This window comes from Taudactylus pleione, unplaced genomic scaffold (genome assembly GCF_031769625.1).
Source record: "Taudactylus pleione unplaced genomic scaffold, aTauple2 ptg000256l, whole genome shotgun sequence".
NCBI lineage: Eukaryota > Metazoa > Chordata > Amphibia > Anura > Myobatrachidae > Taudactylus > Taudactylus pleione.
The window spans coordinates 14404325-14417240 of record NW_028284658.1 but is presented as its reverse complement, the minus strand read 5'-3'; the positions used below and the strand labels follow the sequence as shown (position 1 = coordinate 14417240).

The following is a 12916-nucleotide window of genomic DNA, read 5'->3' as shown; positions in this document are numbered from 1 at the left end:
CTTACATTACTCCATGGTCAAGGTCTGATGTTCATGTGCCCATTGTTGGCGCTTTGTTGTTCATGTGCCCATTGTTGGCGCTTTGTTGTTCATGTGCCCATTGTTGGCGCTTGACGGTGGACACGGGTCAGCATGGCCACTCTGACCAGTCTCTAGACCGGTAAATGTGAGTATCAGCATAGAGAAGATATTGGAGGCCAAAGGAGCTGATGAGCTCACCTAAAGAGCATCTATAAAGGGAGTACTTCATCAAAGCCTTCCAGCTATCATTCTAACTCCCTGCTACATGCTCCTTCCTCCCCATCTACCCCATCTGTGTCACCCGTTTGTCTTCCCCTCCCTTAAAGAATGTAAGCTCTCACGAGCAGGGCCCTCTACCCTCTTGTGCTTTTCCCTACTTTAGTTTCATCTACTTCTAACTCACCACTAGGGCACCTAACACTTGGTTGCTTATGCTCTGTTGCTTATCCGGGTGTTATGGTCACTAATGTAGCAATATATATTATCCATGTCCTGGTCCTGTAGTGTATTGTTCTGTAAGTCGCTTGTCTACAACTTGTTTATGTACTTTGTAAGGCGCTGCGGAACATTTGTGGCGCCATATAAATAATAATAACAATAACAACAACAGTACTTTGGGGGAAACCTACTGGGAGTGGGAGGAGAAGTGGAGTCATGGAAGGAAACCGAACCAACAGTCAAAAAGGTAGGACGACAGCCAAGAGTGGGCTGTCCAAGAGAGTGAAGGGATGTTCACAATATCAAAAGAAGCAGAGAGATCAAGGAGAATGAGCAGATAGTAGTGTCCCTTGGATACAGCAGCAGGATGATCAGTGCTGACGTTAGTGAAGGTAATTTCCGTGGAGTGGAGAGGACGAAAAACCAGACTGAAACAGGTCAAGCAGTGAGTGAGAGGAAAATAAAGGTGGTAAGGTAGTTGTAGAAAATCTGCTCAAGGATGGGGAAGAAAAGGGCATGCTTGAGTTCTTGATGAGAGGGAAAGATTGAAGAGATGGGCAAGATGCAGTGTTCTCCCCAGAAAATTCTCCCAGCCGGATGGCATCAAGAAGTAGCCGGGGGGGGGGCCTTCGCAATTATAAAATGTTTGAAACCCTGACCTTATAATGATTTAAACTTGAAATAACATTTTATATATTAATTCTCTTCTTCGTCTGATTACGAAAAAACGGCAAAGCCTGTAGGATCTGGTCCTTTTTATACAGCTCCCAGAAACTGTCCCCACTTGTGGGCTCCCAAAGTGCTGGGTGGTAGGCTGATTCTTGCCTGGTGGTGCACCTGCAAAAATCAGCCTGGGGAGAACACTGAAGATGGGAACAGGCAACAGGAGAGAGGGATTATAGGAGGCTTTTGTAACTTTATTTCTTGGATTAGGATAACCACTAAAAATATAAAATACTAAATTATAAAGTATTTCATGTCATCTATGGTGTCTGTAAATGGTAAAATAGTAAATGGCCACGCAATAAACTTAATAAAATGAAAAGAATTAAAAGTCAGAATTACTGAACACTGTTGGAATCCTCCAGTACCTACTGAAGCATAGGGGATAAAGCACAAGAACATGCTAAGAGGATAAAATACTGAGAAAGGTAGCAATGTAGAGATAGATGTCGAATTCTCTTGTGTAAAGCAAGGAGTTCAAATTGAATCACTATTTACATCTATACATCTTATAAATGAGAATGTCTGATTCGATAAACTCCAAAACCACCGATTGTGATGCCGTTTTCACCATTGTGTAGATAATTTTCCATGCAGGTCTTAGGCTAAAGATCATGATTGTTTTTCAGGGGGCTGGGGAGGGATCCCCTGCACTGCTCTCCGCAAGTCTTAATTATTTTCAGCCTTATGCTCTGAAGAGGAGCTTTTGCGACGAGAGGAATCCAGACCCTGCAGCAAGCACCATACAATGATGCAGTATACATGGTGTGATAGAAGCACTGGTAAAGTGGTCAATGGCAGGTACATTTGTCCTAGGTTTTTGGCCTATGTGTTCTAAAAAACCCCAGGAAGAAGTCTGTTTTGTAAGCAGACCAGAGTATCGGCTTTTGGAAAAGCCGGTTTGGGTCCTGGGAGTGTGGATGTGAGGAGAGGGAGGGCTCCATCCACAGGCCACTCTAGGTTTGGGCCTTTCAGCCTGGTAGCAGGCTCATTAGGGCTTATAGCTGGAACTGGCTGATATAAGCTGTGTTCAGTTGTAGCGGAGTGTCTCACACCTGGGGAAGTCCTGGTAGTGAGGGTACCTACTGTTTAGTTATTGCCCAGACGGGCTAGGATTTTGGTTTATGATTTGTTATATTCATTTGGCACAATAAAGACTGGCGCCGACCAGTTTGTACGAGAACCCCAGACTTGTGTCCTGTTTCTACGTCTGCTGTGTGTGTAACGAGGGAGTCCATCTACCCCAGGAGGGACCTCTATCCTGACTGTGTCACAATGGTTACATGCAACCGATCACCATCAGTATGGGATCTCAGATTATCACCATACGATTATATATTGTACGTCTGAACACAATCAGTTATCATCGGTATGGCCTTTCCGATTATCTACCTACCGTATATACTCGAGTATAAGTCGACCCAAATATAAGCAGAGGTACCTACTTTTACCCAAAAAAACTGGGAAAACTTACTGACTCGAGTATAAGCCTAGTGTGGGAAATGGCAGCAGCTGGTAGTGCCCCCAGTAGTAATTCCCCCTGGTTGTGCCCCCAGTAGTAATCCCTCCTGGTAGTGCCCCCAGTGGTAATCCCCCCTTTCACTGCCTCCAGTAGTAATCCCCTCCTGGTAGTACCCCCTGTAGTAATCCCCCACTGGTAGTGCCCCCTGTAGTAATCCTCCCCTGGTAGTTCCCCCAGTGGTAATCCCCCCTTTTAGTGCCCCCTGTAGTAATCGCCCCCTGATAATGCACCTTGGTAGTGCCCCCTGTAGTAATCGCCCCCTGTAGTCCCCCCCCCTAGTAGAGAGAGACGTGAAAAGAATAAAAAAAAAATAAACACTTACCTTAAACTCCCGCCATTGTCCCCTCCTCCGGCCGCTTTGCATGGGAGAGACGTCGTCATGACGACTTGTCTCCCATCACCCACTGCGGGAGCCGGAAGATGGCTCCCGTAGTGGGAGCAGCAGCAGCCGCTGAGAGTCTGTCAGACTCTCAGCGGCTGCTGATTACACCAAACACGCAGCTGCCGGCTCCGGCGGCTGTGTGTTTGGCAGTGTATAGCGCTGACCGAACGCCGTCCAGTCAGCGCTAAACTTGACTCGAGTATAAGCCGAGGGGGTACTTTTTCAGCACATTTTTTGTGCTGAAAAACTCGGCTTATACTCGAGTATATCCGGTAATTTTTTTTTTTTTATGTAGGTAAACACCATACTAGGATGCTGTAATATTGTTACTCACAATCGATTATCATCGATATGGGATCTCCAATTATCACCATACAAATATATATTGTATACTGCTGTACACAATCGATTATCATTGGTAATATCAACCTTATGTATATTATATTTTTTTTTCTCATGCAGGAATGCACCATGAAATAATGCAGTGTACAGTGTTATGCACAATTACCATCAATATAGGCTCTACAATTATCTATTTTAACCTTACAAGAAAATATGCAATTTGACTGTTTATATCCACAGTACCCATGTCGGCCTCATAGAACCTGGCTATACAATTACTAGCTACGGTCCCCAGGCCTCTACAAATTGTAAAATACATAAATCGTCCTATGTGCAACTTATATATATGGTTCCCTATCTACATAACCTCCTTTGCTTCAATCATTGCATGAATACAACTCTCTTTACTTTCTCCCGTTATGTGCAGTGATTGCGTCGAGTGACAAAATATGTGGGTCCCAGGGACCCTCCACTTTAAAAAAAAAAAAATGGGATTCTACCTGACCATTTCTGGGTCCCATCATAATTTATGCTTTAAAACTCCCCATATGCCCCTCAGACTTTCCCACATGCCCATCTGCTATCCCCAACAGTAACAGAACATGCATGTTCGCATGTATGTTCTAGCTTCTCTTCTCCTCTATTATTTTATTTTCCAGCTCTCCTCGGGCACAGTTTCTTAAGACTGACCTGTAGGGGGGTATAGAGGGGGAGGAGCTTGCTACTAAGATTTATTAAAGTGCCAGCTCCCGGTTATCCCACATCTATACCCCCACTGTAGAAACTCCAGTGTCCCCTAGTGGATGAAGGAGAAATATGCACCTACAAGATATGCTAGAAACAATGCAAAAATGACAATTTGCAGATGTTGCGGCGAGGAAGAAGTGTATGAAAAGTGGGGAAACCATCCTGGACTCCACAAAACTGACAAATGAGATAGCAGGACCATATAGAAGGCTATTAGTGACCATAAGAAAAGTACTGGTAGTATTTAAAAGGTGTCAAATGGCTGATTTGTGCACTTTTTATTGCTTTTATAAAAGTTTATAAAAAGTTGGAGCAAACACTAACCACTCATCTGCAAATTTAAAAAGTCCTCGCCCATCAATACAACATCTCCATGTACCTGTCCCAAATCATTTAACCCATTATTTATCTGTTTAGAGAAACGTACCTGTAAATGGACATTACATGACAAATTATGCCGTTTAAGCCCCTCCAAGTGCATGATTATTCATTGGGAGGGGGCGTACCAGAGGTTCTGCACTGTGTCCGACATTTTCAGCCTTACAATAAAAACTTTTGTTCAGTTTTCACCTGGTGTGAGGGGTGTACACAAAAAAAAATTGCAATATCCTTTGAAAAATCAATGAGAGCTTGCAATTTGATTGCTAATGCATCCTGCTAAAGTCTCGGACAGCACACCACCCTTTACACTGCCCCCACCGATGGAGTGGAGACCACCTTCCACGCCCCCACAAGCCGGGAGAAGCAGGGAGCCGGTCTCACGTGCCATTTCTGGAGGACAGAAGCCTCAATGTCAGTGGCATACAATGGTATATTGCAATATCACATGGTCCCAGGGTAAAGTTCAGATCATGGAAAAAAAAAAAAAAATTATTATATATATATATATATATATATATATATATATATATATATATATACATACACACACACACATATCAGAGACGTAGGCAGTACTCATTGTAATAAAAGTACAGGAAGCATGAATTCACCGTTTCAATGTTTGTATTAAAACATTTTCATCAGGGATAGAGATATTAAAAAAAAAAAAATAGAGAGATATATATATTATATATATATATATATATATATATATATATAGATATAGATATAGTCCAAATAGGTCCACTCTCTCGTCTTCAATAATAAATTGCTGGGGTGAAACACCCATATGGGATCACAATAATCCTCTTCATGCAAAAGTAGAAAAAAAGGGGGGGTAGCACTCACCAGTCTTCTTAAAAACATCTCTTTATTGCATCTCAGTAAAAATGCTACAACATTTCAAAATCCGACGTTTCGGTCCTGTGCATGGACCGAAACGTTGGATTTTGAAATGTTGTAACATTTTTACTGAGATGCAATAAAGAGATGTTTTTAAGAAGACTGGTGAGTGCTACCCCCCTTTTTTTCTATATATATATGAGAGAGAGAGTTTACATGTTAGATTATATTATGAGTTTCCTTGTTAGGTTAGTGTACCCCATGTTCTGAACTTTAACCTGTTCGTTAAGTGTTCAGAAACGTTTTATAATTGAATGCTCAGGGGCAGATCAATAACCAGGACTTTGCGATGATCTCGCATGTGAGTCATCGCAGCAGTGGGCGCACTTTACGGCAGCCTGGATTCTCCTAATATTGCTCGCACTCCCATAGGGCTCCAAGCAAAATTATGCAAATCCAGGCTCGGGTCAGGTAGCGAAGGGTGCAAGATGCGGTGCCAGCGTTTAAACGGCACATCACACACTTCGAACATAATTGGATTGACCCCTTGATCTCAATCCTAATTTATTAGCGCTGCTCATCGCGGCAATAATTTATTATGTATTGCTGGCATGCATTATTTATTCACATCCAAGGACAGGGGCTCCTATAGTAAAATCGGCATTGGGGATGCTTCTGCGATTGAACACTGGGGAGCAGATATCTATCTGTGGTAGTTGCTGCAATCTTCCATACATATGGGTGGTACTTTTTTGGGGATATAAATATGTCTTAGTACCTAATGGCTTGTTCACTATGGGTTTTGTGAACGTGAACAGACAAGTCATATGGATTATGGAGGTGTTATGGAGCGTACACACGGTCAGATTTGTCAGACTTGTCAGATGAACGACTGAACGATTAAACGATTTTACCAAAGTTTTGAACGATTTGAACGATTTTTGACTGCATTAAAATGAATGGAATCGTCCAAGTCTGACTGCAAACCCATCAGATGTCAGATATCGTTATCTGACAAACGGGAACGCGCATCGTTGATCGTCCATCGTTCAGGCATGTCAGATATGAACGATTTTCCTTCAGATATGAACGACTGAACGATTTTTAAATCGTTATCGTTCATATCTGAAGGAAAAATCTGATCGTGTGTATGCACCATTAAACATGCATTTAGGAGGTTTGTGGGGAGGTCTGAGAGGGGAAAATGGGGAGCTCTAAGGCATACATTATGATAAGACCCAGAAACAGTCATGCAGAACCCCAAATTTTTTTAAAGTGAGGGGTCCCAAGGACCCACATTTTTTCGCTCAATAAGATCACTGCAAGTGCACCATGTGACCGGCTTGTAGGAACCAACTCGTACCTATTAAGATTGAGCCCTTAGAGTACGTGCAGTGCACTTTTCTAAGTAGTTGTCCCCTCCATCCCATTCCCCAGCATAACCACATAGAAATACAGCCAACCTAACAACATATCCCCAGGAGTCATAGCTCCCATCTGTAAACCTAGTAACATTAGTGTCCACATGTGGCCTCCAGGGTGCCTGGTGCACCAACCATTGAGTAACTCTCCTCCCAGGGGCAGGAGCACCTTCCCTGGTGCAGCATGTTACGTCTGTCATACAGTATACAGGGAGAGCTCAGGAAGACCCCAGCCCATGTAGCGGCTGCTCCCCTCACCGTGCCCAGTCTCTCCGGCAGCCCCGTGTCACACTCCGTGCTGCCCCCACACCTCCCTCACCTCCAGGCTGTATGTGCTCCAAGTCTTGGTGAAGTTGCTCAAAGTCTCCGCCCCTGTCTCCTGGTCCAGGTTCAGCTCCCCGCACAGAACCTCCAGCTGCTCCCGCACCCGCATTCCGGGGCCCCCATCTGAGGAGTTAGAGGACTCCGGGTCAGTGTCATCCCTCTGCATCCCCGCAGTGTCTGCTCCGATCCCAGCCTCTGTCAATCCTACTGCAATAACTCTGCTCTCTTTGCCCTAAGAAGAAGCCGGGGCTCTCTTTCCCATAACACCTTGCGCAACCAAAAAGGCGCGAAAAGCGGACAGTCTCACTTCCTTACTGCCTGTGATGTGAGGTATCATTCCGCCGCAGTGACTCCCAAGCTCATGATACTGAGTTGTATCCCCGAGACAGTCACATATTCCCAGTCTGGCTGAGGCTAGGAGATGCCAACATCAGGGGCAACATGGAAATTCCAGTGGAGGAAAATTTAGTTTGCAGCCGCTGTACAGTCCTGTGCTACCCGGGGATGGATATCAAACTCGATTCAAAGTGCATTCTGGGACATGTAGTATTTACCTAAAGTCCAAAGTGGCATTTAATTGCCTGGAGCAGACAGGAGCACTACTGGTGTGTGACATCTTAACTTGTGGTGCTCCGGCTGTTATTGCACTACAAGTCCAAGCATGCCATAGTGCCAGCTGCTCAAACATCATATAGCTTTATAGGAACACTTACATGTTATCATACTACATTTGTTTTAGCATTTATATAGCACCAGCATAATCCATTGCTCTTTACAGTTGGGAACAAAGCAGTAATAAAACAAATGGGTAATGACAAAGAGGTAAGAATATAGACGGAACAGGGTTTTACGGTGCCCTGTGCTGGCCCAGCTGCATGATGTTATGCCACCGTGTTGTTGCCACCAGCAAGTAGAAGAACAGCAGCACTGCAGGAGCAACCTCAGGATGCTCCGGGGCACTGTGCAGGATGCACGTCTGAAGCGTCCAAAGGAATTCGGTATGTAATGCCGGATGTTGGGATGCCTCCTGTCAAAATTAGAGATGAGCGGGTTCAGATCTCAGAGATCCGAACTCAGGAGATCAGAGTCAGCTCGGGTTTTCCCACCTAACTCTGATCTCAAAACGTCATCATCCCGCTGTCAGATTCTCGTGGGTTTTGGCTTGTATAAAAGGTCCCGCACTCGGCACAATTTTTCATTCCGGCTGTGGAGAGTGAAGAGGGAGCTGTGCTGTTGTTGTGCATAATAGGGCTGGCTGCTTTATGTCCATATAGGGGCTGGCTGTTGTGACTTGTGAGGTTGTCCTGTCCATAGGGGCTGGCTGGCTGTTGTCCTGTCCATAGGGGCTTGCTTGTTGTCCATAATCTATATAGGCGCTGGCTGGCTATAGTCCGTAGGGGCTGGCTAACTTTTCTGCTGTGTTATCCAGGGGGTGCTCTTCTTCACCCACAGTGTGAAAAAAAATTTTTGTGTGTGCGTGTTAGCCGCACCACCAGTGAAAAAATAAAACATTTTTGTGTGTGTGGTTGGTGACACTGCTTTAAGACCACAGTGAGTATGGAGGACAGTCACATGACAGGAAAGCAGGATCCACATACCAGTCTTGTAGCTGCCAGCAGCAGTCATGATGACGATGCAAGGCCATCAACGTCATCTATGAAGGCCAATGTACCAGGGCTTAAGTCAGGCCATGTAAAAAAATAAACTTTTACCCTGTTAAAGAAAAAAAAATCTAAAGCGGTTAGCTTTAGAGAAACAAAAAATTGGCACCACACGAAGTGGCAAGGAAAGGATAAGGCCTTGGCCTTTATTTATGACTGGTGGTTCTAGTTGTGATGATTTAAGCCCTTCTGTTTGTAGAAGAGGTACAAAAAAAATTAAAATTGTCTCTGAAAAGTCACAGATCCCAGAGGAGAGTCCAAGTGTGTCTGCGGTTGCCATGTGTGAGCCTGACCTTTCTAATACTGTACTTGAAGAGGATCCTACTTTCACCATTTGTGTGGCCTCTGCAAATGTGGGGATGAGCAGCACAAGTCAACATGCTGACGTAAAAATCGAGGATGCTTCTGTGGAATTGCATGAGGATATTTATGTAGTTGGTGACAAGGATGTTTGTTCAAAAACTGTAAATCAGACAACAGTTGTTGCCCATAGTGGAAAAATCCCATTGTTGGCATGCCTTGGCAAAGGACCAAAAAATCCACATCTCGTGTGGAATCATTTCTACCCAAATCCAGACAACCTTTGCCAAGCCATTTGTAACCATTGTCATGTAACAGTGAGTAGCGGTAAGGACCTTAACCATCTTGAAAGCTCCTGTTACATCACTTGCAGCGCATTCATCAAATTGGAAAGGATATTGAAACTTTGGGGACAAAAAAACAAACAATAATCAGTCCAGTGTCACCTAGCTTCTCCCTTCTATCTGAATCCAAGCGCCTGCAATCTCCAACACCTGCATCATCAACAACATCCTCATTCGAGATCGGAAGTATTCCTGCATCCAATTTCATAAGGACTGACTCCTCTCCTATCTGTAGTTCCTCAGAAGGATCCTTAAGTGCTACGCCTGCTGCTGTTCATTGATATATATATATATATATTTTTGTAATACATTTTATTTGCTAGATCACAATAAATAACAGATCACAGAAATCAAAAAACACATTTTAACAAATAGCTGTCATAAAGACAAGATCAGTTTCTCACAAAAAAATAAGATTCAAAAATTGTGATCTATTTATATATTTTCAAACAAATAAAGATACTCAAAAAAAGGAAAAAAACAAATAAAAATAGGCTGAATATAAAAAAAGAAAAAGCCAGAAAGGGGTAAGAGAGAAAAAGAAAAACACAAAGAAGAAAAGAAGGGGAGATACCCGGGGTGGGTCACCAGACTAAAAAATTAATAAATGACCGCACATACATGTGCACACATATATAAATAGAGATGGCTTTTACAAAGCAAAAAGGGAGGGAGCAGATTGAGACGCTAACCACGGTCTCCATATTTTCTCAAAAGATTTGGTAGAATGATTAATAATGCTAGTCATATATTCCATACGATAAATATATCAAATGCGAGATAAAATAGACTGCATAGAGGGGGAAATAGAGGTTCTTCCAATCCAAAGCGATCTGACATTTTGTTGCATTAACTGGCGCATCAATTTGTTTTGGTGCCTAGTCAGCGTAGGAAGATCTAAATGGAGAAGAATATATTTAAAATCATAAGGGATAGGTATATTGAGCAAACTGTGTATCAGGCCAATAACTTCCTTCCAAAGATTTGCTATCTTAGGGCAAGTCCACCAGATATGCAGAAAAGTACCCTCAGCTGTACAACCTCTCCAGCATCTATCTAATGTACCAGGATACATTTTACTCAATCTAGAGGGGACATAATACCACCTATATAATAGCTTGTACGTATCTCTTTGATTCTAACACAATTGAAACCTAGATTTGGTAGGGAACATAGATTGTAAGCGCCACTGGGGCAGGGACTTGTGTTAATGGCCAAATATTCTCTGTAAAGCGCTGCGGAATATGTGTGCGCTATATAAATAACTGGTAATATATAAATAAATTGAGCTGGAAGCAGCATTATCCCAGACCTCTGCCCATTCCTCATCACCTAGAGAGGTACCCAAATCTGCTTCCCAAGCCTTTTCATAAGAGTCACGTTGCAGAGACAACCCTTCAACGAGCACTGTATAAAGGGAAGAAATTAAACCTCTGTTTGAAGAGCGTCTCAAACAAAGCCTCAAAATTAGAAAGGGGTCTATTAGCTAAAAGGTGTTTTACCTTAGAGTGGAAATGCCTAAGCTGCAATAATTGGAAAAAAACATTAGGGGGAAGTGCTGTGACCTCCTGAATCTGGGAGAATTGGGGAAAACTCACATTTTTAGTAATATTTAAATAGAGAATATTCCGCTCTTTCCATGGAGAAAACGATATCTTTGTCTGGAGGGAAATCAGGATTATGAAAAATCGGAATAACGGGAGAAGGACTGGGAGCCAATCCAAATTTTCTATCAGCAGAATCCCATATTGATAGCGAATGGGAAACAATCAGGTGTGAGACTACATTTTTAGGCCGATGTGATCTTGGAAGCCAAAAGGAGAGAAGAAACCGTAGATAGACCCAACTCAGCAGCCTCAATAGCAACCCAGACCTTCCTAGCATCAGGGTTACACCATTGCACACATTGAGCTAGTTGCGCAGCTAGATAATATCTTTTAAAGTCAGGGATACCCAACCCTCCATTATGCGTAGGACACTACGTACCCGGGAGTGTTTATAAGCCCATATAAATCGTGTAGTATAAAACTGTAGAAATTTAAAAACATAGGGAGGAATAAAAATCGGGAGAGATTGAAAAAGGTACAGTATCCGAGGGAGCACGTTCATTTTAACAGAGTTTACTCTTCCTAGCCAAGATATAAAGTAACCAGACCAAGAATTCAAATCTGACTTTATTTGATCTAAGATTCGGGGGAAAATTTGCCTGAAATAACTGATGGTGGCGATGTGTTAAAAAAATGCCAAGATATTTGATTTTTTGTTTATGCCAATTAAATGGGAAAGCTGTCTCCAAATGTAGTTTCGTTGGTCCAGGAATATAAAAGTCCAGTACCTCCATTTTACTTGTATTAATTTTGTAGCCCGAATAACCAGAATAAAGATCAATTTCAATGAGGAGAGGCTGCAGGGAGTGAGCAGGGTTTCCAAGAGATACAATAACGTCATCCGCATATAACGCAATTTTATGCTCAGAGGAACCGGCTTTTACATCAACAGTGTCAGGGTTGTGACGAATCCTCGCCACCAGGGGTTCCATTACTAGAGCAAAGATCATGGGAGAGAGTGGGCAGCCTTGCCTGGTACCATTGGCAATTCCAAAAGGGAGAGAAGTAATACGATTGACAGAGACCATGGCAGTAGGAGATTGGTATAGGGCTAAAATACCATCCAAGTTTTTTCCTGAGAACCCCATTTTCTGAAGTACCCCAAAAACAAAAGCCCAGGAAATACGGTCAAATGCCTTTTCAGCATCTAGTGCCATAATTATCGAGGGTGATTTTTGAGTATGGATAGAATTAATCAGGTCAATAACACGCCTAGTATTGTCTGATGCCTGACGTCCTGGTATAAAACCTACCTGGTCTGGGTGGATTAGGTGGGTAAGAAGGGGGGCTAAGCGATTCGCTAGAATTTTTGCGTATATTTTAATGTCTACGTTAAGCAGCTAAATTATCCTGTAATTAGAACACTGTGTAGGGTCTCTGTCAGGCTATGGAATAACCACGATATCAGCTGATGTGGAAGCCGGTGCAAACTATGATCCATCCAGAATATTGAAAGAGGTAAGATGTGGGGGCAAGCTCCATCACAAATAACTTATAATACTGAGCTGTGAATCAGTCAGGACCTGGGGCAGCTGAGGACCACATGGATTTTATAGCAACTGTCGTCTCCTCTAATGAAATTTCCTTGGTAAGCTCAAAGAGTTGGAATTCCGACACACATGGTAATGGAATATTGGACAGAAATGAACGCACTCCCTCGGGACCAGCGGAAGAGGAAAGGGAAGGCTCTGGTAAATTATAGAGAGCACTATAAAAGTCCCTAAACTCCTCCGCCATCACCGCAGGATCATATGTAAGGGCGTCTAACTTACAGGAATACAATTTATCTATAGTATTCAAGGCCTGCTTACGTCTCAACTTGTAGGCTAGAAGAGTATCAATTTTATCAGCTTTGTCATA

General features: G+C 43.0%; 1 protein-coding gene across 3 annotated transcripts in view; it reads right to left on the bottom strand.

The window, feature by feature from the left end:
- The window catches only part of RBL1 (RB transcriptional corepressor like 1), a 170647-nt gene extending 163221 nt beyond the window's left edge, over window positions 1-7426 (bottom strand). For all 3 annotated transcript variants that reach the window (XM_088480668.1, XM_088480670.1, XM_088480669.1), the window contains exon 1: window positions 7140-7426. In XM_088480668.1, coding sequence (XP_088336794.1) covers window positions 7140-7310 — 171 coding nt within the window. In that variant the 5' untranslated portion in view covers window positions 7311-7426. The remainder of the gene's footprint in view (window positions 1-7139) is intronic.
- Window positions 7427-12916: the final 5490 nt, after the last annotated feature.